This window comes from Peromyscus californicus, unplaced genomic scaffold (assembly GCF_007827085.1).
Source record: "Peromyscus californicus insignis strain IS unplaced genomic scaffold, ASM782708v3 Scaffold_11__1_contigs__length_118956290, whole genome shotgun sequence".
Classification (NCBI taxonomy): Eukaryota; Metazoa; Chordata; class Mammalia; order Rodentia; family Cricetidae; genus Peromyscus; species Peromyscus californicus.
Genome location: NW_026294402.1, coordinates 38,677,718 through 38,703,244, shown reverse-complemented (window position 1 = coordinate 38,703,244; position 25,527 = coordinate 38,677,718). Strand labels below are relative to the sequence as shown.

At 56.0% G+C, this 25,527-nt stretch overlaps 1 protein-coding gene across 4 annotated transcripts in view; it reads right to left on the bottom strand.

Annotated features, from left to right (window-relative positions):
• Nucleotides 1-24,213, bottom strand: part of Bcl9l (BCL9 like) — a 35,312-nt gene extending 11,099 nt beyond the window's left edge. The window contains exons 1-5 of one of the 4 annotated variants that reach the window (XM_052758136.1): nt 19,910-24,213; nt 13,947-14,003; nt 4,048-4,149; nt 2,457-2,842; nt 1,706-1,825 (exon numbers count right to left, since the gene is read on the bottom strand). In XM_052758136.1, the coding sequence (XP_052614096.1) occupies nt 1,706-1,825; nt 2,457-2,842; nt 4,048-4,073 (532 nt within the window). In that variant the 5' untranslated portion in view covers nt 4,074-4,149; nt 13,947-14,003; nt 19,910-24,213. The remainder of the gene's footprint in view (nt 1-1,705; nt 1,826-2,456; nt 2,843-4,047; nt 4,150-13,946; nt 14,004-19,909) is intronic. The other 3 variants (XM_052758145.1, XM_052758152.1, XM_052758159.1) reach the window with 3 other exon arrangements.
• Between the last annotated feature and the right edge of the window lie 1,314 nt (nt 24,214-25,527).

The window sequence follows — 25,527 nt, the reverse complement described above, 5'->3', positions numbered from 1 at the left end:
ATAGATGAGCAATCAGAAGTCCTTTCCCAAGTTTATACAAATAGCAAGTACATCCCTGGGATATAAGTGAAGAAACAGGTCTCCGAGCCTGTGCTGTGAATATCTACATCATTCTGCCTCTCCTTGAAGAATTCAGTTGTGTGGATGAATGCTGTTGAATGGCATGGTGTCACAAGACTATAATCTCAGCACTTTGGAGATATAGGCCAGCCTTATATATAGCAAACTTGAGGCTAGCCTATACTACAAGAAACCTGGTCTCAACTGAATGACAGTCTATCTAAAAGAGGCTGCTCATGGGATTGTCTTTCTTTCTTTCCCCCTCAAGACAGAGTTTCTCCGTGTGACATCCCTGGCTGTCCTGGATCTCCCTCTGTAGACCAGGCTGGCCTTGAACTCAGAGATCTGCCTGTCTCTGCCTCCAAGTGCTGGGATTGAAGGCATCCGGACCACCGCCCGACTGGGTCTTCTTTTTATCTCTCTGTATCTTTCAAAGTTTTTACAATGATACAGTCTAATGTTACAGAAACAAACCTGGGGTAACAGGAGGGTTCCTGTCCCAGGAAGCAGCAAAAGATTCCACCACTCAAGTGTCCGTACAGAGACCGGGGGGGGGGGGGGGGGGGGGGGGGGGGGCACTAATTAGTCACATGGGAGCCTCTGCAGTCCCAGCCAGCTGTAGAGGCTTCTGACTGGCCACCCCTCAGGAGGGTCCACTCATTCCTACTTGCTGACTGTGTCCTCTCTGTAACAGTCATCAAAAGCTGCTGGGAAGACTAAACACAGTGACCAGCATATTCTTCTGCCTCCTTTCCCTGATTCCTGCCTTCAAAAAGGCCACAATTTAACCAGATGTGGTAATGAATGCCTTTGATCATAGTACTGGGGAAGCAAAGGCAGATGGATTTTTGTGAGTTCTAGGCCAGCCAGGGCTACACACTGAGATCTTGTATCCAACAACAGCCCACCTATCTCTTCTCTGAAAACAGATGTAAGCTTTGAGGGAAAACACCAAGGAAATGGATGTCTTAGGTCTCCAGTACATAAGGATGGATTAAAGAATGAGAGCCAGGCGGCAGTGGCACACGCCTTTGATTCCAGCACTCAGGAGGCAGAGACAGGTGGATCTCTGTGAGTTAGAGGCCAGCCTGGTCTACAGAGTGAGTTCCAGGACAGCTTGGGCACACAGAGAAACCCTGCCTCTAAAAACAAAAAAAGAAGAGAGAGGAATGGGTATCATCACACCTACTTCTCGTCCTAGCAATGCACCTGACCACTTTCTGAGAGTCACTCAGAGGAAGGGACCAGTGTGGACTCACACCTTCTGTTAGGTTAGCAAGGCTCTCTCTGCAAAGCCAAGTCCGTCCCAGACTGGACCGTCCCTGCCCATCCTCCATTCACCAGTAGGTGGCAGCATAGGCCATGAAATCTGTTAGAAAAGTAGGTGCGTTGTCCAGGAAAGGGACTACCTGAAAGACCCTACAGAGTGGACAGAGGAGAGAGAGAGTAACTAAGGACCCGGAAGACTGGGACTGGGTTACCACAATGTAGATAGCCAAAAAGTGTGAAGTAGGACTGGAGAGGAGCCTGGGTTCCTGGTCCTGGCCACTTCACCCACAACCCTCTAAAGCCCTAGGTAAGGAGATTCCCTTAGGACCGCCATCCGTGGAGGGCACCATGAGGCACAGAATCAACGGATACTCACTGTGGGCGGCCCCAATGGGCTTATCGTCCTCCTCGCTGTCTGGGCCGGAGCACCATTCGTCCCCACTGTACGGCTGCTTCCGCTCTAGCACACACCTCCGTTTGCTCCGGGGTGCCACCTCTGCCCAGGCAGAATAGAGACAGGAGTGAGTGCTAAGATGTCCTGCCCTTCCACATGCAGAGGCCCTCCCAGACCATGCTCCAAAGTGCCCCTCCCTAAAGGGCATTGCCCAGACCACGGTGGGCACTTTGCCAGTCCTCGGCCCCCACCACACCACCATTTGTTTCTGATTTCTTTCTCCAACCCTGGCTGCCTGTCTCCCCTCCCCCCCCCCATACCAAGTAGAGCATAATCCCAACCACAACTGGTTCTAATTAGGGTTGGGGGGGGGCAGGGAGGAGCCACTGTGACTCTTTCAGGCCCCAGTGCCTGTTCCCAAAGGGCTTGGGGGGGTTGTCGCTATTCACCCAGGACACCTCCCTCTCCAACGTAGGGGCTATGGTAGGAAGGCGGAGTACGGACGACACTAGAAGTCTATCACTCTGTGTCCAGCCCTTCCATGAGTGGTACCCTGGCCAGCCTACTCTGGAATGAACCGGTTGACTGATGGCATAGAGATATGAGGAAGAAAGGTGATCAAAAGAACATTGGAATGGTAACACAGGATGAGAGCCAAGCAGGCGACGGTCTCTGACCAGCGTGGGTCTTGGGCTGCAAATGATGTTAGTCTAGAGATGAGAGAATACAATACCTTTGGCCTCTGAATCGAGGGATGGAGTCCCAGCCTCCCGCTGCTCTCCGGAGTCTACGGATACACTCCGCTCACGCTTCACCTTGCCCTTGAGTGAGCTGAAAGGAGGCACCCCTGCCTGGGGGTTCTTCAGACTTGAGTTGCTAGGTGAGATCTGATTGGCCTTGGCCCCATGGCTTCCCGCCCCCACGCCCTTGGACCCCAGGTTGCAGGTGGGTCCTTGGTTCACATTCTGGTGCTGGGATTGGGCCCCTCCATTCCCTGTCTTGCCATGATTGGTCAATTTATTTTCTGGGTGCATTGGCTTGGCTGGGGCAGGGGGGCAGTGGCCGCGAGGGGACAGCGGCGGGCTCCCTGGAGCTTCTCTCCTCCTGGGGTGGGGTAACCTGGGAGAAGGGAGGAGAGACAGGAAAGGTTAATCCTACAAAGAGTTAGGCAGGCCTGGACTTTAGCTCCCTCACCTCACCTAATGGTGTAGGGGTGGCTAGACGCTATCTTGAGACCACCTGCTATTCCCTACCTCAGATAAGAGCAGAGCTCTGTCTCCCCGCCCCCCATGGGAGTGGAGATGGAGCAGTGTTCCTTATCTCCTAGGCCCGATTCAAATGGAAACTAAGGCTTTGAGTTGGCAGGATCTACCTACCCTCAGCCTCAACATCCACCAGCTTCCCTGGCAGCCCATTCTCTCTAGCATTTGATGAATCCTTAACACCTTCTAGGGTTTAAGACTCCTTCCAAGGCCCCAAACCTCAACTATGCTGTGCCCTAACAACTAACAGAGAAGGGCCACAGGACCTGTGAGTCACTGATCAAGCCCAGTCTTATTCCCTAGGGGGGTAGGGGAAGCACGATTGAAGTGGTACCCACTGGCCCAGAAGACTCCCCAGAGCCTAAGGGGGAAGGCCTGAGAGGGTGGACCAGTAGGCCCTGAAGGCAGGCAGGGACAGAAGGAGGGGGGAGGGGAGTGGTATGTCAAGCGAGGAGTACAGCTTGAAGCCAAGGATTCCTGCAGCCTAGGCTGCGGGCCCTTTAAGCTCCAGCCCGCTCCCCCCACCGCCTCCCCCTCCCCGGAGACCTATTAATAGCCGCTGGAAAGATCACATCACGGGAGAGGATATTTATCCCCCCTCATTCCACACCAGCTCAGATTTATTTCAGCCCTGCTGTCCTGCTGCTGCCGCCTGGCCCTGTCTGCCTGCTTCTCCTGGGGAGGAGGGAGGCAGGCACCACCCCCACTCCAGCTCCTACCCCCAACTAGACTGAGGCTGGAGGGCGCCATCCCACCCCACCACTAGGGTGGGTGGGGGTCTGCTCTAACGATTTTGGGAGGGACGAGGTAGAAGGGACCAGAAGCTAGCTGCCAGCCTCCTCTGCCCCCTGGGCCCAGGCGCTAAGGCTGGCTGCCAGCTCCTGCCTGGGGCCAGACGTTCCCACTCTGCCTCCCTTTAGCCCACTAGTGGCCAGGAAGCCAGGTGCCCAAGGGGCTCCTCTCCAAACCGGCAAAGCTTCACAGCTTGGCCCCATCACCGTGGGCCCTTCCCTTCCCCGCTCTCCGTACACACACATCCCACCCTCCGTGACACCCACACACCTTGTCTTGTTAGCCAGGATCCTCATGGCTCCCACACACAGTGGGGCTACGGCCCCTGTGCGTGCCCAGGGCCCAGCCAGGTACTCGGTACTGGAGCAGGGACTGCAGCAACAAGCCCCAAAGAGAAAACTTGTGACTTAGGGAGGGGGTGTATGAGGGGAAGGAAGGGAGAACCCAACAGCCCCAGGACTAAGGAACTGGATAGGGTAGGGTGGGATTGGGAAGAGAAGACTTCTCGATCCTAAAGACCAGTCCAGTCCCCATCCCTCCCGCACCTTGTCCTCAGGGAACTTGCAGTATCTAGCAAACCAGCCCCCCGACAACCCTCCCCCCAGGGGCTGCAGAGTCAGAATTCACTAATAGACTAGGTCGCAAAAGTGACGCGTGGGGCGGCTGCGAGGTCTGCTCTGGCCCACTGGGGGACTCCCGCTCCCAGACACGCCCCTCACCTAGGATTCGGGAATCCCTCACGCCCCGCCCCAGCACTGCGCCCTGTCCCCAGGCGCTGCAGCCTTCCAGGGGCCGGGGTGGGGGCACTGCCCTGCCCCGCCCCCAGCTCCAGGCCTAGCCCGTGCCCATCCCGGCAGGCCCGGGCGGGCAGCAAGAGGCCTGGCGGGGCCCCGGGGCTGCAGCTGGGCTCTTCTGGAGACCAGTAACGCTGGCTCAGATTCCTCCCCGACCGCAAGAATGCAGGAGCCTCCCCTCCCCCCCTCCCTTGCACCCCCACCCCGCCCCCTTCGGCAGAGCCCGAGTGTAGAGACAGAGCGAGCAAGGAGCGAGAGAGCCAGCGAGGCAGCGAGCGAGGGTGAGGGAGGCAGACAGGGCTGCAGCGTGGATCTCCCGGGTCCACTGGAGGGCGCGCGGACAGACACACGGACAAGTCCCCCAGGGACTGACTGGGCACTAGCCGGCCTGGCAGACTGGGGCGCGCGGAGCTGGGGCATAAGAGACCCACAAGCACCCGAACTCTGACTCACACGCACACTTACAGCTCACACGTGGACAGGGAGACAAAGACACGCACGGAGCCCAGGAAACTAGAGACGCTCACGGCCAGCTGGCGGAGGTGTGCCCGAGGGACTGGGCAGCGAGAACCAGCAGGAGCCGCCGGGCAGCCTGGGGCATACAGACACCCTGACCGCCAAGCGAAGTGAGAGCCGCCGGCGGACTCATTGAGCAGATGTGAAGACTGAGACCCACACACAAGGGAGCCATAGAAAGTTGAGCCCGACAGTCACAAAGAATACACAGAGAGCCATAGATACACCAACAAGCTGACTTACACAAACACAGACGCCTCATCCAACCGCCCCCTGCTCTGTCCCCTTTCCCCGCCCCCAGCAGCGATCCCGGTAAAAGGTGGGGGAGGGAAGGGGAGGAGTCTTGGGTCCCAGAGCTTCTTCCCGTGACAGGTCCAGCTAGACACACCCGTGCACACTCCCGCTCCCTGCTCAGCTGCGGGAAGCTGGGCTGGGACCTCCAAGTAAGGGGGCCCTACCAGGTACACCGTGGACGTCTAACCTTAACTTAACCCCTGTGGAACGTTGGCCTTCCCCACTCCAACTCTGTACCTGGACAAGAAGGTTCTAAAGTCCAGGGCCCAGCTTGCAGCAGCCAACACACACACACACACACACACACACACACACACACACACACACACACACACACGGAAGATCAGAGGCAGGAATCGCCGGGGACTCCTGGGAAAATCAGCCTGGTCAATGGTGGACATACAGCTTAAGCTCTCACCTTCATCCCTGGTTGATTCTCAAAGCTACCTACCCAATTTCATAAAGAGGAACTGAGGTCTGAGAAAAGAAAGCTGTATTCTCTTGGGTCACATGACAGCTAGAGCAACCAAGGACCCCCATTCCAGGCACTACAGTGCCCCCTTGGAGCCAAGGCTGTTCATCTCGGTCTAAATCAAATTGGTGGGCCTCTCACATTTGAGTCCCAGAGTCTACCACCTGTGAAGGGGGTTGGGAATGGGCAGGGCAAAGGCCATCTACTACTTTCGGTTAAGGGTCTCAAAAACTGGAATGAGTCACCTTGGCATGGTGACTCACACCTGTAATCTTAGCACTTGGGAGGCTGAAGCAGGAGGATCACAAGTTCAAACCCAACCTGTGTTACAGAGTGAGTTCCAGAACAGACTAAACTACCTAGCACGACTTTGTCTCAAAACCTTCCCTGAAAAGCTACCGTACAGAGGAAAGAAAAAACAAAAAACAGTATAATAATCCAGGGAGGAGCTGTCAGGAATTCTCTTCAGTGCCCGCCCCCAGTGAATCTTAAACGTGCCCCCCAGGACTCCACCTCCTGCTCCCACCCAGCTGCAAGGCAAGCTGAGTCAAGTACAGATGAGTCAGGACTTTCCCATCTCACATCTCCCTGTCTGCCCTTCAAGAGCTGGTCCTAGCTCCCAAAGACCCCTCTTCCTTGATCCCAGATGACACTTGAAACATGTAGAGCAGCCTTGGGAGGCAGGAGGAACGATGGTTGGCAGGGCGATGCTTAAGCACTGAGTGAACAAGGAGCTGTCCTGACCCCAGGCCAGAAGCCCCTGGAGATGTGGCCCGTCAGGAAAGGCTGGAGCTTTGGGAACACAATGCTCTAAGAGTGGGGAGAGGTGACATGTTCACAAACAGGGAGCAGGTGCAAGTCACCTGAGTAAAAGGCCCGGGAGCCAGCCCATGAGAATGTGCCTGGAGCAAAGGAGCTGAGACAAGGGAGCTGGGGCCAGGCACGGTGGGCACTGGCCTGCGGTCCCTGTACTTGGGAGGCTGAGACAGGATCCAGGCCAGCTTTGAGAGACTTAACCAGCTTCTAGAACAAAAAGCCTGAAGTGGGGTCACTTGACTCCACTGTGTAAAATAAGGGTAGGCCACAGATTAGGGGTTAGTGAGACAATCCCAGTTGGAGGAGGGAGTCAAGGAAGGCTCCATGGTCAGAGACTCCAGCCCTGTTTAACACAACTGTCCCCCAGTTGGGCAGGCATTCATACACCCAGTAGCAATCTGCCTGTTTTCATGCCAAGAGTCTGCTTGACCAGACCAGACCAGACAGCCCACAGGTCTTTCTGACCTGCTCATAACCATCTCAGGGAAGCGAGGCATTGGAGTTCAGGAAACTGAGGCAGGATGCTTTCTGAGGCTTCAAGATCAGCACAAGCTACACAAGGAGCCCCACAATCAGACTCTCGCTACAGTAAATCTTACTGTAAGACTCTCTACAAAATAAATATCTATGCCTGGGTATGGTGGTTTACACCTTCAATCCTATCACTTGAGAGGTAGAAATGGGCTGGCTTTCTGTGATTTCAAGGCTAGCCCAGGCTGCATACCAAATTCCAGGTCACCTAGGGCTGAGTATGAGATGCTATCTCTCTTTCACTCACTCACCCACCACCAGCACCACCAGCACCAGCACCACCAGCACCAGCACCACCAGCACCAAACAAAATATGTTTTACTTCAGGGCCAGTGACATCATCAGTAGAACAAGCACTTTATCAGAGAGAGGACCTATGAACAATCTTAGAAAGACCAAGAAAACGAAGAGTGAGGAAAAGCTTTGGAGGACCCATGTCCCCACATGTGGTAAACAGAGACTTTCAGAAAAGAAAATGTGATACAAGGGGACAGGGTCCTTGGCCTCTGGCTGAGGGAAGATTCAACTCCCAAGATAATGTCCCAATTCCCCTTTCTCCTGGGTGTCAGGACCCCCTGGTCCTCAGAAACGCTCTTCCAGCACTCAAGTTACTCCCTCTCCCTGAGGTGGTGATTCAGCCGGGTGGGGAGGTCGGGGATTTAGAGTGCAGCTCAAGGACCCCAGGTGTTATTCTGACAGGGACCCTCTAGGTGGGGACTTCCAGGATTGGGGGGTTGGGGTCCCCTGACCTAGGTTCCTAGCAAAACTCCCCTCCCAGGAGTCCATGCAAATAAACAGTTTTGCTTGGGAGGTTTTACCTGGGAGTTCCCAGCCAGCCTGCCCCACCTATAACCCCAGGGTAAGGTCAGACACTCCTAACCCTGCAGGACCATGTAGTCTGCGGATCCTCCGCAGTGCAGGACCTTTGCACAGAGTGCCTGTGGGAGACTCTTTCTGCTCTACTCTTTCTGGACCACTGTCCCTCTGGAGCCTGTGGGGACAAGTGGCGTTGTTGCCGGAACAGGCCTAAGTCCACCCCACTTCTCCCGACTCTGTCAGCCATTACCGTGAGTCCAGACCTCAGGAAGCAATCATGCCCTGGCAGTGAGTAGGATGCCCCCAAAAGACTGCTGCCCAATCCCTAGCTACTCCCTCCCACTAGGGAGAGGGGTGAGGGGGGGGGCACTAGGAAACAAGACAGGGCAGGAAGCCCAGGCAGGCAGCGGGCACTCTGGGCCAGGCACAAACAGCCAACACAGGAAACCACAGCCCACCCCCGCCCACCCCACCCGCCCAAGGCTCTGGGAGAGAGGAGTGCCAGAAGCCTAGTACCCTGACTGAGGCCAGGGCCAGGGGTTAGCCCGGGGCAAAGGAGGTGCTCAAAGTCCTCTAGACCGCTCTGCCCCAGACCCTATCTGGGGAGGGGGAGAGGAAGCCAGGCTGGCAGGGATGGCGCTGCCTCTTTAAATCCACCGAAATCCTGAGCTAGGCCCAGCCCAGCTCTGGTTTCACAGGAAGGAAAGGAGTTCAGGAACCAGTACAGCAGACGGGCAGTGGCTGGAATTAGCCCCTCTGCCCAAATATATCTGGACTCCACTGCCACTCCACTGGCACTTCCTGCCCCCTGGCACCTGCACCAGAGTGGGGGTAGGAGAGGGTCTAGGTGCTACTTCTCCCTAATGGGAGATCCCAATTTCAGGAGGTGGCCTGTTGCTGTGTGGCTAGGGAATGACTTCTTAAACTAGTACTCCTACAATGGGGGAAAAAATGAGCCAAGCAGCTTCCTGGGGGCCTTCACCTGGTCCTGTCTCCCAAGGGGTTAATCTGGCCCCTATTTAGGGGGGCATGGGTGGCCGAGGAACCTCCTCCAAACTGCCTGGCTACTGGGAACAATGGGGCCATTGTGGGAGGAGTGGAGTGCGGGCAGGCGGCTGGCACACACCACGGGCAGGACCTCGCCCAAAGCCTGCCTGCCTGCCACACTCGGCTCTCTCCCCCAGGTACAGCCAGAGGCAGACACATCTTCCAACCCGGCCTTGCCTGCCTGGCCCAAGCTCTTGGCACCAGCAGTACCTGGATGACTATCTAGCCCCGTCTACATCGTCATGCAGATGGCCATGACCCTCCAGGAAGCAGGGGCTTCTGGGCCTGGGCGAGTGGGGGTGGGGTGATGAGACCGGATGTATGCCTGTGATCCTCCTGCAGGGCAGACAGGAAGGCCAAACTAGGTCTCTAGTGTCAGCCCTGGCGCCCTCAGGCCAGGAGGGCTTACAGGACTGTGAACAGTGACAGGCAAGGTCCCCTGCCCCAAGGCCTTCTTTCCCACACCCATCCCATAAACCTTCCCTCTGAGAAGGTCTGATGCCCACTGCAGCCTTGACCAGGGTTGGGACCCTGGTGGGTATGGGGGCCAACAGAATGAGAATCTGCTCTGTAGTTGGGCAGATAGAATGCCAGTCACATCGTGCCACTTCTAAACTGTAGAACATTGTCCATCTCTTCATCCCCTTGAGCCTCAGTTTACTCACAAGCAAAATTACAAAGTGAGATATTAGCAGAAACCACCTAAAAATGTCTATGATACATTAGCCCTCAGCAAAGTCCCTTGGGCAATCTCTCTTTGCTAACACAGTACCCACGAATGTGGCATGTCATAAAGGTACATCTGTAATGAGAAGCACCATCTAGATATTTACTCTATGAGTATTCAGGCAAGCAGGGCCCATGGGCATCATTTTGGTGTTACACAGGGACATGGCTTTTCTTTGCTCTCTGTGAAGAAGAAGTTTGTCCACTCTACTAACATGGCCCCTAAGCACCCCTGAGTTCCCCAACTTTCTCCAACCCAGAACAGGAATGTAGAGAGAGCCGCTATCCCTAGCTCTTAGCCTCAGGTCTTACCCAGGAGGAGAGTGAAGGGGGACTTCCCTTCTAGTGATCTGTACCCCTCCAGGCTGACGGACCCCTTTGGCGATACATGCAGGGTTGAGCCAGGAGGAAGTGTGCGTGTACTCTCTTGCCATGGCTCTCTTTAGACAGTAGAGAGGGTCTTAGAGAGAAGGCACAGTGGACAAGTAGTGTTCTAGAGGACAGGAGGGCCCAAGGAGGAAGCTCCATTCTCTTCTCAACCAGAAAGGGCTATACCTCTCAGGGAGGGGGGCCCACAAGCCCATAAAGGGTTAACAAGGTCCTAAAAATAATCCTGTTCCCAGCAGGACCCGCTGATCAGAACCCTTCAGCCATCTGTTCCATTTTCTCCTGTTCACATTGGAACATCTGAAACCAGCCCCAGAGCCCCAGCCCGTTCCCAAAAATAGCCCCAGCCTGCCCAAGGAGCAGCCCCAGAGGCTGGCACAGGACACATCGCCAGCTCAACAGTTAAGCACGATGGCACAGGCAGATAAGCCCTCCCCTCCCAAGCCCACAGGGAAAGGGAAGTCCTCTCTGTCCCAGGAGGAGGGTAGCGCGCGCAGCCTGGGGGCTCTAGCCCATCCCTCCTAGTCCAAAGCCACAGTGGGCACCTGCTAGCCAAGCCCAGACCTCAGACCCAGGAGCCCTGCTATTCCAGGGCTCCCATTTCTTAAGCCCCAGAAGATACTAACCACCTGTCTGCTTAGATCCTTTCTTCTGCGGGTGATCTAGCCCTGCCATCTCCTCCATGCTCCTCACCCAAAGGTTCCCAAGCTCCATCCCCTACCATCCCAGCCCTACCCCAGGATCTTAGAGAGTCCTGGTCACCCACTGACACTCCCAGTCTCCCCTGCTGAGACACTAGGGAAAGATTCCAGGGGCATCCCCCCATGATATCAGGGACAATGACATGCCCTTGCTCTCCTTCTGGGCTTGAGGCTAGCCTTCCCTGCCTCTCCGTGAGGTGCTGACATGCTCACCCCATCTCCCAGGCAGGGCCCCTCCATGTTCAGAAAGTGTTCAGGAAGGACCCCTAAGCCCTGAGCAGGCCTAACCACCGTCATCCACATCACAGCTCCACAATGCCTTACTTCTCCCTACGGAAGGTCCCTGACTCCTAGACTAGGAAAGAGAGAAGGAGGCCGTGGAAGCCATTTAAGGACAGTGTCTCCTTCAGTCTGATGAAAGAACAGAGCAGCAGGGGTTGGATGGTGGGAGGGGCCCCCAAACTAAAGCAAACAAACATCTCGGGGGAGGGAGGAGGGCTGGGCCCAGAAATTCAAGGGCAAGGCCATAGGGAGAGGGGGGGTCCCCAGAACCCAAGCAAGTCTTTTTTCCAGGTCCAAAGGCAACTACAAAACTTGCAGTCACAGCCTCAGCCAGCACCAACAAACAGTGGGGGAAACTGAGGTAACAAGGTGAATCTCGCCCGCTGTGGTAGCCCGTGACTTTAATCCCAAAACAGAGGCAAGCAGAGCTCTGTGAGGTCAAGGCCAGCCTGGTCTACAAAGCGAGATCCTGCCTCAAAACACTAAAACAAGCTGGGAGCTGGTGGTGCACACCTTTAATCTGGATCAGCACTCACTGAGGAGGCAGAGGCAGGCGGATCTCTGTAAATTCCAGGCCAGTCTGGTCTCTAGAGGAGGTCCAGGATAGCCAGAGCTGTTACAGAGAAACATAAAACAAACAAAACAACAACAACAAAGAAACAATTTACTATGCAGCTAAGAATGGTCTTGAATTCATGACCTTCCTGCTTCTACCTTAAAATTGCTGGGATTATGCCGGGCGGATCTCTGTGAGTTCGAGGCCAGCCTGGGCTTCCAAGTGAGTTCCAGGAAAGGCACAAAGCTACACAGAGAAACCCTGTCTCGAAAAACAAAACAAAACAAAAAACAAAAAAAAAAAAAAGATTGCTGGGTTTATAGGTTTGTACCTCCATACCTGGTTTACACTCAGTTGATATTGTACTAGGCTTGAACTCAAAGCTTCATGCGTGATAAGTAAGCATTCTATTAACCTAACTACATCCCTAGTTTAGCCTTTTCTTATTATTTTTTGAGATAAGGTCTTACTATGTTACTTAGGCTGGCCTTGAACTCCCAAAGACGGAGGTGGGGGGGATGGGGGTGGGGAGAGATTCCTTCCTCAGCCACTAAATGGTTGGAACTACAGGCAGGCTCTTCTATCACCATAGCCTTGGAAAATACTTTATTTATTTCTATATTCTTGGGGTGTTTGGAGTTCGCTGGTCTGCTTGTCTGTTTGAGACTGGGTATCATCACACCGTAACCCAGAATGGCCTCCAACTTGAAGAATGACCTCAAATTTGAAGAGATCCTCCTGCCTCTACCTCTCAGTTACTGGAATTCCCATGCCTGGCTTAGAAAGCCCTTTTATTATTCCCTCTTTGCAAGAAAGAAAAGTTAAAGTAGCTTGCCCAAGATACACAGCCCACCATTACAAGACCAGGATTGGAAGGAAGCTCACCACTCCAGCAATTGGGTTCTTAGCCAAGGCCCTGCCTGTACAGATGCTGCATGGAGTCGGTCCCTCACAGCAGGCACAGTCAGGTCTGGCCTTCATCCCATGCACCCTCTCACCCTACCTCTAGGTCTGATGGGTACCAGGTCCCGCACTAAAGGCCACAGTCCATGCCTGGGGAAGAGATCAGAGTCCTGAACCCTGCGGCCTCTGCACAGGTGCCCTGCTGGGCCAGGCCTGAGCTCTCGGAGAGCAAAGTTCTTGGGCCTCCCCAACCCCACCCACCCCCAATCCGTTACCTCCTCACCTATCCAGGTCCCTAACAAAGTCAGCAAAGTCGCAAGGCACGTTCCAGTGCTCTAGCACAGGCTCCTGCTGAGACGCCCAAGGCTATGAGAAGCCTTGCTCTCTCCCTCACTCCCCCCTCCCCCCGCCCCCGCCAAGCCCCAGGTGGGAGTCAAAGGTCAAGTGGGACTTTCCAGAGAAGGCTGAAGTCCAAGACCCCCTCCCAACCCACCTATCCCATTGCTCTCCACTTTTTCACTGCCCAAGGTGGAAGCAGGGCCACTTCCGCCCTAAGGATAGTGGCCTCCAGCAGGGAAAGTTGGGGGGTATTAGGAGAAGGAGCTAGAAGTTCTCCCTCCAGAGGACAGTCCAGGAAAAAGAGGCTGCTCCTCCCTGTCTGTCCTTCCCTTCCCCAGGCTTTCCCTAACCAGACAGGAGCTCACAGGAGTGTTTGTTGTGAATTCAGAGTTGTTGCTAAGTAAGGAGGGAGGGGAGGGAGGAGGGAATGTGTGTGTGTGTGTGTGTGTGTGTGTGTGTGTGTGTGTGTGTGTGTGTGTGGTTAGTGTGTGCATGCCTATGGAGAGCCAGGGCAGCAGAAACCACACTACGGTGGTGGCTGGTGGCCAGTGGCCACCCTGGATTTGACTCAACCAGTAGAGGCCAAAGTCAAGGAGCGGGGGACAAGGAATTGGGACAACCAGAAAATCTACCTTGCCCTCCAGGTCGACAGAGCTGAGTCTCCCACTTCCCACCAGGGAAAGAGGCTGAGAAAAGGCCTAGAACTTTCACTAGCTCCAGCTTTAACCCTTCCCTGTCCAGCATACCCTTTACCCCAACAGTATTCTAAGTTGAAGGCTCTTTACCCACCCAGAGACAGAGGGGGCTGCGAGAAGCCAGGGCCGAAAGCCAGGAGGAGGGAGCTCAAAAACAAGTCAAGCAGGAGGCTGGCTAAGCAAGAAAGATGGGGCCACTGCAGACAGGGATGGGAAGGCCAAACACACACACACACACACACACACACACACACACACACACACACACACACACAAGGACATGGACCCGCTCACCTCTGAATAATGTGTGTCAGGTTCAGGCTCAGGGGTGTGGTCTGGAATGGGGGCTCCCTGTGGAGAGAGGGTCACAGCTAAAAGTCCCTGGCCAGTAACCTATGCCCCTGATCCTCCCAGCACCCCAACCCTAGCATGCCCCCCGGCCCCCCCTCCCCCGTCCCCGCTGCCGTAATTTACAGACGACCTACAGCTCTAGGAAGTCTCAGAGTTGCTCAAACCCCCCCCCCTTTTTTTTTCTGTGGATTGGCCAGGAGCCAGGGCTGCCCCAGCTGCCCCACCACACCATACTACCACCACCCCCCTCCCTGTCCTGGAAGCAGGAAGGAGAAGGCACTGGACGATCTCAGAGTTAGTTCCCTGAGAGCTTGGCCCCACAGAGAGAGGGAGGGGTGGAGGACTCCCACGACCTGGCCTGAGGACCTGGGGGGAGGGGTGGAGGAGGCCCAAGGATCCCAGCTTCCAGAACCAGTCACCCCCAGGTTAACTTGTGGCAGGGGAAAGGGCTTAGGTTCCTAGATACCTATGTGGTCTCCTGGTCTACAAGGCTGGTCCCCTGAGTCCTAGGGACCTGATCTAGGTACCAGGGCCTGGGGTGAGAAAGGTTTAGCAGCTTAGTAACAGGCCCTGAGTGAGGCTCCCAGAGCAGGAGGGAGGCTGGTGGCTGGGCTCAGTTTGTACTGGGGGTCAAAGGGGAGTTCTTTTCCGAAGAATTCTGGGAGAGACGCCAACTAGAGCAAGCTGCTAACCACCCCCCCTCCCTCTCTCTTGCTGCACTGGGGGGGGGGGGGGTGTCCCTGCCAACCAGACTTAACCCTCTGCAGCCTGCATCGCTCCTTGGCTCAAATGGGGGAGGGACCACGGGCTGCACCCAGCTTCTAGGGACGGGGCTAGGTAGCACAATGTGCCCACCAGAAGGAGGCTGTCTCCATGTGGTTCCATCTGCACCACCCTGCCCTACCACCATCTAGGTGACTTTCCTAGACTCAGCTCCCTAAGGTGTCTGCAGTGACGTGCCTGTGTGCATGTCTCAGAGACAGAGATTGAGAAACAAACTGAAAATTCCTTGCCAAGGCCCTCCTCCTGCTGGGTCACTGAGCACTGTACCAACATGGGCCTCTACTCCTCCCTTCCTCCCACGGCACTGGGGACCAGAGGCCACTGGAGGGGACAGGGAAAGCCTATCCTATGCCTACCTCCAGATGCTGCTCCATAGGCCCTCCACTCATACAAATATCCCCTACCCATCTTCCTCCACACTGACCTTGGCATGTACTTTCAGAAAAGCATTCAGTTACGGTCTGAGATTCTAAGACAGGAAAGGAAAGTGAGTCCTAGAGAGGAGTTGGAACTTCCCAGGGACTATATATCCCCCACCAACTTAAATATGCTTTCATGCTGTCAACACTCAGGATCTAGCCAGAGGAAACAACAACAACAAAAACAAACAAACAAACAAACAAACACCAAAACATTCTGAATCTCCCCTCCTGAAAAACCTGACCCACAGTAGGTAGGAGGTAATGAAGCTAGACAGCGGTAAGAACTTCCCTGGACCAAGGCTACACCGGTCCACCCCAAATGCCTGGATTCCAGCCCCTCTGCCTTTTGCTTGGGATTAAATTTTGAGCTTGTTTTGTTAAGCAGCTGTGAGTGAAGAAGTCATGTTTTCTGAACCTGAAATTCACCACCAAACTCCCAGGTAAAGTGTGACTGATAGTTCCTGGGCTCTAACGAAGGAAGTGACCCTAGAGGTGGAAGGAGCATGTCCCTTTAGACCCTAGGCCCCCTTTACAAGTCATCACTACACCCTCGGGACACAGGGTTGCCTGGTGCTGCTGGCATACAAGGACAGAGAGAGAGGGACCAGCCCCTGGCAAGTTTATCCCAGCGGCTCCCCACCCCACCACTCTCTCTCCAAGGCCTCAGAGCCGCCAGAAGCTTGGGCCTCACTCCAGGAAACCTCCCCTATCAAAGGGCAGAGGACTCCACGTCCCAGGGAGCTGCAGGAGACCTGTGACTACACCCCCCCAGACATGTTCCCGGGGTGGAGGAGGAGGCGGAACAGATGCAGAACGTAAGCACACATCAGAGACACACCTCCAGCGCACTCCTCAGAAAGAACCCCCAGACACACACAAGTGAGAGACACGCAGACACACTTTCAAGGCACCTCCTAAAAATAGCCCAGATTTTCCTTAAGACCTGTGTGTGTAAGAGTGACATATTCAGAGACAACCCACGAGAGCTCAGGAACAGCCAGACATCAGCCAGTCACCGAGAACTACTGACACAGACACACCCACTCCAGGACACACGCAGAGCCACCGCATACAAAGTGGCACAGTGTGTGTTCCAGTGGAGTCCCTCAAGCAAGGTACAGGGGAAAGTCAAATTCTGAGACAGTCGCGGGCGTGGGGAGGGGAGTCAGAGGGGCGGCAGGCAGGGAAGCACTCAGGATTACAAAACAATCCCGGTTTCGAAATGCTGGAAATGCTGGATTCAGGGCCATTCCTGAAGCTGGGGAGGGAGGGGTGGGGGGGGAAGGGAACAGGCCAGCTTGGAGGTACCAGCCCCAGGAGGAGTCCAGGGCCCAACAGAGGTGGTTCAGCCCTCCGGGGAAGGGGACCCATAAAGGGCTAAGTTAGGAGCAGCAGTTGGTCTAGAACTAACAGGGGAGGGCCCTGCCTGCTGGACAGAGGGCAAAGGAAAGGCCTCCACGGGCTTTTGCCACTGACAGGTAAAGTCAGGACCCAAACGGAGCCTCCACTCCCCTTCAGGACTGAAAATAAGAAGCCACCACACCTCTTACCTACCCACAGAACAAGGTGATCAGCCTTCTCTCCAGAATAGTGCCTTGGCTCTGCTTCCCTAGCTAGTAAGGGTCAAGAGGCAGTAGGAGACAACGGTCCCCACACTCGGGGAACATCTCCTCCCTAGGAGTCTTCATGAGAAACTGCCTCAGTTTCCCGTGAGTACCCTCACACCTAGGAAGTCACCTCTCCTTGGTAGCCAGAATGTCCTCACTGCCCCTCCCCCAACCTTCAGGGAAAGTAGACAGAGGGAGGGACGGAGGGAGGGAGAGAGGGAGAGAGGGGAGGTCAGGCCAGGCTGGGGGTGGGGTTTTAGAGGCCTGGCCCTGGCACCCGGCAGAGGAAATTCCAGGCTGTAACTCCAGGCTGCCTTCAGGGCCACCCATCCAAGTGACATGCTACAAGCAGCTCTGAAGCTTCAGGGCTACGATCCGATCCTCTTCACCCATCCTCTCAGTTCCTGGCCCTGGCCCTGGCCCACCCCAACCCCAGCCCTCCAGTCCCAGCTCTGGAACTCAGAGGTCCAGAGCTGGGAAAACTTAGTAATCCCTGGAAGAAATCCCCAGCCATGGAAGGAGCCCCTACCAAGCTCCTTGGATGAATCTGAGCCTTTCTTCAGATCCCTGGGGGCAGTGAGCACAGTGTGGCTATGGGTGGGCAGCTGTTGGGGCTGGCAAGCAGGGGTACAGATGCCAAGCTACAGCAGCCAGGCGTTCAACAGGTTGAGCCAGTCCCTGGAACAGCCAGCCCCACCCCAGGGAGAGCGGGCCTGGCAGAGGCTTCCTGCCTGGGGCACCCAGCCTGTACCGCTTTGCTCCCACGGCTGCCCACTTTCCCACGGTGCCATCCCCCCCTCTGTCCCCTCCCCCTCCCCGGTCAGCACCCGGGCAGTGCCCAGGGCTTTGGTACAAGGAAGCAAGGGATGCCATCTCCCTGTCATCCTTGGGTGCCCAGGCTCTTCAGGTACCTCACTATCACCAATGGATGGAGAAAGCTCAAGCAAAGTAAACATGGCATCGGGGCTACATCAGTCCCCCACCCCCACCCCCTACTGGGCTTTCTTTGATCCCAGGAAGACTGGACACAGACACTCTGGCTCCCTAGAGCCGCCCCAGGGCGCTGGGACAGAACCTCAGCCTGAGGCAGCGCCAGAGGCAGGGCGGCGAGGGTACCCTCAGCAACTCATCTCAAGGTTCCCTGGGTGAGCGGCTGCAGGGTGACTGCTGGCTCCCTCCACTTATGCTGCCAGCAAGGCTGCTGCCTCCACTCCCCACCCGACTCCAGGGCTCCCTGGAGTACCATCCTAGCCACTTCCCCCACCAAAGGCAGCCGGCCCCCACCAAAGGCAGCCAGCCCCCACCAAAGGCAGCCAGCCCCCACCAAAGGCAGCCGGCTGCCCCTTTGTACCTCATTTCCTTTAATCTAAAGCAGGTGCCAGGCATTCTGGCCCTTGCTGAGTCGACAGTACCACCCTGCCACCCACTAGGTCTCTGCCCATCCAGCTACTGCCCTGCACGGTTATTGAAGTTGAACCCCCCCCCCAGCCTAAGGCTTCAGCATAATCCAGGTACCTGGAACTTGCTAACCAATCGTGGGTGCTAGGTGTACTTTGAGTGAGCACTGATGCTCTAACTCCAGATTTCTGGGAGCCACCACCCGTGAGCCCTCCTCCTCATCCCAAGCAAGAGCAACAGGGCTTAGCAAAGAAACCCCTGCAGGGAGGTGGCCAGAACCCTGGTCCTTCAAAGCCAGGTAGGTGGGTCACCTGAGGGAGACAGTGTTTTCCTTCCTAGTACCAGAATCCCGCTTCCCACCGGCTTCTCCCGTTCTCACGCTGTCCCGAGGCTTCCAAGTGTGGGGCCTGAGAGCTGACTCTGAGCACGCTCTTCCCCTGGAGCCATGAAATCATGGTCTTGACCAGAGAAGGCAGTCAAGCTAAAGCTGGGGAGCAGCAGAGGAACTCCTGCCTCGGGGAGGTGACTGACACCCACACGCACACCCCCCACCCACCCACCCCCCGGGAGAGGCTGAGGAGGAGGGGAGCTGGAAGTGTAAGTACTGGCATTGGTGGTGGTGTAGCAGATACAATACAGGCAACATTCTCAGGGAGGACCAAGCAGTTCAGCCGGAGGGAGAGAGGTGGAGCAAGGGGGGGGGGCATAGACCCCCCTTTCCAGAGCTCAGACACACATAGAAGCCCCCCTAAAACCACGCTCTTTCTCCTGAAGCAGAGGTCCTCCAGACAAGACATGAACACATACCCCAAGCAGCAGACAGACAGAAGGAGGAGGGAGGAAGGGGGTGTCAGAAAAACCCGGAAGGAAGGAAGCTGGACAGACAGACAGAAGCTAATCCTTGCTTCATTGCTGTAGAAAGACACACTCTAGACTCCCAGGCTTTGAGGGATGTTCTATTTCTCTGCCTCCAAGAGGGAAAAAGGAAGGCCAGACCCCCCTGTCTCCTGAAACCAAATTCCAGCAGCCCTCAGAAAGGACCATGCTCTAGCCATGCAGGAGGCCTAAGTCTTCTCTTCCTCACATCTTCCCCTCGAGCTCCTTCGGATCAAGGAAGGAGCCACCTTCCCTAGGCAGTACAGGGAAACCTCCAAGGGACTGTGTGACTGCCCCACCCCCAGCCAAGCCCACACCACTCAGAATCCTTGGCAGGGGAGGCTCCTAAGGCTGAGAGGCAGTGCCTGGGGGCAAAGGATGACCCCAGCTCTCCCCCTTGTCCCAACCCTCTTCCCGCAGGAGGCTCTTACGAGTCAGAGGAGTAGTGCAGGGGTGCTGGGACCCACAGAGTTAGTGAGCCTGGGAGGGGGACTACATCTCCCAGAAGCCCCCAGGGCGAGTTCCCTGCTCCAGCTGGCCCAAGGCCGGCCTTGTTCTCTGAGCTAAGGTAGTAGGGTCCCCTGGCTGCCCCTAAGCCCTTCTCCTGGTGCACCGAGGCTGCCAGCCTGGTTGAGGAACTAAGGATATCCTCTAATGACCCAAGAGGAGTCCCCCGCTTCCTAAACAGCCCGGGGGTGCGTGCTAGAACGTAAGAGACAATCAGACTGAGCTTCCCCTCCCCAATTTAAACTGGATCTCGCTTGGCGCGCTCCTGCTGGCCTGGCATGACTTTAGCCCTCTGCCCCAACCCGACCCTCACCTCGCACCGGTCGGGGGTCCTCACGCCAGGCCGGAGCTGGACGCCATAACCAGGTCAGGGTCGGTGGGTGGACTGGGATCCTCCAGCAGGACAGTGGAGACACGGAGAAGGCGGGCAGGCGGTGATCTTTTGATCCTGGACGCCTTGATCTCAATACCAGCCCGGCCCGCGAGCAGGTATCCGGGAGGCTCTGGTTGCCTGGGTTCCTGCCTCCCAACCGCGGGGCATGGTCCTGGGCGCCGGCAGCGGCGGGAGAGCTAGCGCACCGCCCGGCCGGGGCTCCGGGCTGGGGTCTCGGCCCAAACCTCACGGCTCCGGCTGTTGCCGCTCCTGCTCCTCCTCCTCCTCCCTTCCTTCCTTCCTTCCTTCCTCCCTTCCTTCCTTCCTTCGCCTCCTCCTTTCACTTTCCCCGAGGCCCGCGGGGACGGCGGGCGCGGGGCGGGGAGGGGGCTGTCTAGGCGCTTATTGTTGGTCGAATGCCGAGGGTCCAGGTCGCAGCCCCGGGGCGGCGCGGCGCCAGGGGACCCAGGCGTGCGGGCGTCCGGCCGGCTGGCTCCCGGCGGCGGCGGTGCTGCAGCGGCCCCGGATCCGGGGCATGTCCGGCCACTGGCTCCGCCGCGCGCCGCCGCCTCCCCGGGCTCCCCTGCGCTGCCGGAGCCTCGCTCGCCCCTCCACTCGGCTCCTCTCCCCAGCCTGAATAAGCATCGGGGCTCTCTGGCTGCCTCCTTCTGCCTTCATACCAGAGCCGGGAGAGGCCCCTGTCAAAATAAGAGCTCCCCCATCTCGCTCGACTCCTCGCCCAACCCGGCTCCCCCAGCCTCCCAGTGGTCTGACTCGGTAAGGCGCCCGACCGGCTAGCAGGAGGCAGTTGGCCCTGGGCGGGGAACGGAACGGGCCTTCAAGCCACCTCTCCTCCCCCGATTCCTGAGGACTAGGGAGGAGAAGGATCCACAGCATCCGAGGCAACGGAGAGGTCTGAAAACCTACCCTCCTATCTGCACGGCTTGGAAAGAGTGGGAGTTGCCTGGACACACACACACACACACACACACACACACACACACACACACACACACACACACGTTTCCCTCTTTATTGTACCCACCCACATCCATTATGCACTGAGAGCATTCCCCCCTCCCCCTGAGGACATAGACTGATTTTTTTTTTCAATTAAACCTTCAGCAGTGCAAATTGGATGCTAAGAAAATGTTTGAGGAAATGAAACCTTTGTCTTCTCAAACTCTCCCTAACCTCAGAAGGCTTCACACATACAGTCACAGCACACACACAAATATAAACACCGACCTATGTCCTATGGGACAGTAGACACATGAGAGAAAAAAAAAATTCTAAGCAGTTTCTAAAAACATGTCATATGTTATCTCAACAGTCACCACAAACCTACAAGAAAGGTGTTATAGCCCCATTACACAGTTGAAGAAACTGAGGCTTGAGTGACTTAAGCCCTTACTCAGAGTTGCACAACTAGAAAGCAGTGAACCTAGGGCTAGAATTCAAGTCCTCCTATCCCAGGACACTTCCCTTCTATCCCAATGCCCCTTCCCCTAGAATGGATATAAACCAGAGACAGGCACTGACTGCCTCAGAAAGGACACCAGCAAGCTGTTTCTTCTGTTCCCAGCTCACCTGTCCAGAGTACTGACTCCGTGTCTTGTTTCTCCTGTCTGTACATCTGGCTGGCACAAGATTTCTGAAAACCCAGACCACAACTACCCGTCTGTGTTTCTTGTACGAAGGACTCGAGTGTTGGCCAGGGTCACAGTAGGGCTTCAGTGAATACTGACTGGATGGGTGGATGGTGCCAGGAGCTGGGCACTGGACAAGATCCGGAGATCCAGAAGGAGAACAGGGCATATCCCTGAGTGAAGAACCTCAGCTCGAAGAAAGGTGAAGTCAGGAGGATCAGGAGTTCAAGATCACCCTCAGCCCTAAGCTATATATAGAACCTAAGCTCAAACTGAGCAAATATTCGAGTCTACCTAAAATATAAGTAAAAACAAACAAAAATCCTGAAAGTGGAGAGACTAGAACTGTAAAATATATGTGTGATAACATTATGATTTACAGAGTACTTTCATGTACATTATCACATGACCATGTCTTGGGTTGGTTTTTGTTTGGTTGGTTATTTTGAGACAGTGTCTGTACTGTAGCCCTGGCTGTCCTGAAACTCTCTCTGTAGATAGGCTGGCCTTGAACTAAGAGATCTGCCTGCCTCTGCCTCCAGAGTGCTAGGATTAAAGGAATGGACCACTATGCCCAAGGACCATTTTTTTAATAGAAATATTTTGGTTTTGTTTTATATATAGCTCTATCTTCATTTAAAGGAAAAACAAAAATCTTGAGCCCAGAGCTGCTGATCTCTGTGATCCCTCTACTTAGGAGAGTAGACCAGTGAAGTTGGGTTTCTTCTCTCCCTAAGGTTCCTGTATACTATTAACCACAGGCAGAGGACCAGCTCACAAACAGGAACCTTGCAGCTTTTTATGCAGATCTGTCTCCCACCATACAAATGACAAGTCACTTGGCCTTCTTTGTTTGAGACAGGGTCTCACCATATAGCCATGGCTAGCCTGGAATTCTCTGTGTAGAGCAGGCTGGACTTGAACTCAGAGATTCACTCTGCTTCCCAAGTGCTGGGATTAAAAGCATACACAACCAAGCCCAGCCCTTCTTATGATCCCTTTTGGCACAAGTCCTGTTCATAGTAGGTCCCTAAATCAATATAAGGGGAATGATGGCTGGGTTGCAGGGGTCTCTAATGTAGTACATAATAAAACCCAAGAGTGTCTGGTATGTCCTGTGAAGCAGCCATGTGGAGCGCTCTCCTGGGTGTGGCTGTGACTCACTCCACCATTGTAGGTTCCAGGTCTGCATACAGAGCCCAGCTTTGGGTAGCCACGAGTTCTGGGTGGAACCCTGGAGCCAAAGAGCCGGGAAGGGGAGCCGGCAGCCCTTTGCTGGAATCGCGCGGCTCCCTCTACTGGCCAACTAGGGGAGCCACCGTGCTTCCGTGTGTAGCGGCATGACCAGGGATGTCACAGGTGTGCCAGTGAGCGTCCACGTCGGCTTTGGCCGGTAAAAGTGCGGCGTGGATATAATTGCATGAAGGTGCCCGTTTCTGATACCATGTCGCTGTGCCAACGCTGCCCAAGGCTGTTTCTGGAAACTCTACCCACAACCGCATCTTGTAATAAAATTTACTTTTGGACGGTGGGAAGAGGGCGCCCAGGACTGCTGTTATCTGAGATTAGCCTTCTTCCTGTTTCTGGAGTGATCAGAATGCACAGATAATGCTCGCACTCCTCTCCAGCGTGCACTAGCCCGAGCAGGTAGGCGCCGTTCGGGGGAAATTCTGTGGAAGGGACTCTGTACTCCGAAGCAACTAAGGACCCAAGAAAGGGTTAACCTCAAGCCCCACAGTGACTTCAGTCATTGGCTCGGGGCACTGCCCGTCAGAGTTCTGAGGGTGGGGTTTTTGAGGCTGCAGCCAGATTGCCCAGCGCCCCTCACTAGCCTCTGGACCCCCCTATCCTCTGACCGCTAGGCTGTGCCTACACTGTGCCTATTTGGGTGGAGACACCTTTCTGGCCCCTGGACGAGGCGCGGATCCGGGCATCCTGGCTTCCCCACTCTCTCCAGCTGCCTGGCTTCCTGATAGATGGTGATTATTATATAATAGACTTTCTGGACAGAGCCGTGCCAGCGCTGGGAACACTGCCCCTCCTCGAAGCCTGCCTTAGGGCCTGGCATCTGCCGCACCAACCTTACCGCCCAGCTGTGCCGACGTCCCCAGCACCGCCTCCTTCCGGGAGCGGGAGACCCCGAGAGCCACCTTCTTCCCAGGTGGCCAAGAGACCGAGTCCTGGGATGGGGCGGGCCCGGGCTGGGAGTCAGGCCGGCGCCCCGCAGGTCTCAGGGTCGGCCCGCAGAGCGAGGCTTTACCAGCGCCTCCCTAAGACCGTGGAGTCCACCTGGCCCCCTCCAACCTGAACTTGGAACTTGGGAGCCAGGAGAGGTGGGGCTGGGGGCGCTGGGGCCAGGGTCGGAAAGGGAAAGGAGTTTGGAAAAGCTGCGGGGGTAGGAAACTCCAGGCTGGGCGAGGGGGCCGGCAGGGGCAGGGGGGAGGGACTTTTATCCTGACAGGACTCCCGCCTTCTCCGACTGGAGGGTTTGGAAAAACTGAGCAGGCAGCCAAGCCTTGGCTGGAAATCTTGCAGCCCACCCTCCTGGGGACACAAAGCTGGAGGGCGGGGGGTGGAGGGCAGGCAGGGCGGGGGAAGAGAGCGCGACCCCGGGGAGGGCAGGGCCCCTTTTGGGGCTGGGGGCCCAGGGGCCAGGTCCCTAGGGAGGGGGTTCCTGGCGCTGTCTCCCTGCAGTCTGCTTTCCCCCATCTCCTTGCTCCCCCCTTCCCCCCTCCTCCCCATCTCTGGCTCCAGTCTTGCAGATTGCGGGCAGACTTAACTCCTAGCGTGCCAGCCTGGTGGACTTGGAGGTGGTGGCACTTGATTCGCGAAGGAGGGAGGGAGGGACTCCGAACCCCACTCCCACAGTTTAACACGTTAAGGCCCGGAACGCAATCCCGGAACTTCGGCCGATCTGAGCCCTGAAAGGCTGCCAGTAACTGGAGGAACAACGCGCAAAGCCGGCACCTGAGAGCTGCCAAATCCGGTCCGCTCTCGAACCTAGACTTAACTGCCTACTTCCGGCTCCCACCGTCTGTTACCTTCCCTTCACTGGTGGGCTCCCTCCCTCCCTCCCTCTAGCTGAAGTCCCTTGACAGATTGATGGCTGCAGAGAGACGGAAGTCTGGATTTTGAAGCTGCTTGAGCAGTCTCCACTAAAGCTTGTCCCAGGAGTTCCAGCGCAGGTGACCACTTCCTTTGCCTCCCTTGCGACCCGCAGGACTTTCTCTGTTCTGAGAGGTCACCTACCCATCTGAGGCAGAGAACTCTAGCCTCCCCGGGCCCTAGCTAGGAGAAGGACAAGGATCTGAGTTGCTGGAAACCCTGACTTTACCTCCACCCTGGCCTCCCCACCCCGGGCTGGACGCTCTGTCTCCGGGTCAAAATTGGCCCCCAGTTCCGCTAAGAATGACTGCTGGGGGGGGGGGGTACTTCAGACTGGGCAGGAAGGGGTTAACGGAACTCTAGGTGAGAGCCAGGTGAGGCACCGCCCATCTTGGCCTCAGGTGAGAGTAGGTGGGAGCTGGATAGAGACTGACCTCAAGGGTTGCTTTTTCTGCCCCCTTGTGGTTAAATCTGGCTTAACACCCACTGGCAAAAACCGTATCCTCACTGGGGATGTTGTAGATTGGCTAGAGAGCTCCTCTGAGGTGTGGAAGAAGCCACCGCAATCTTTGCCCTGCCATCCCCACTCAGCCGGCGGTTTTAGCCGCTTCCAGATGTGCAGATGTGCATGGTAGGATCCGCCTAGTAGTACTCAAGTGCGGCGCTACAGAGCTGAAGCCGGAGGCCTCTCCTCCCAAGTTCTCCATCTAATGGGGGGGTGGGGGTGGTCTGTAGGAAGGCTCCTCTTCGCTGCTTCCTCTCAGGATGCGGGCCTCCCAGGCTCAGCATCAATTGCAAACCCAG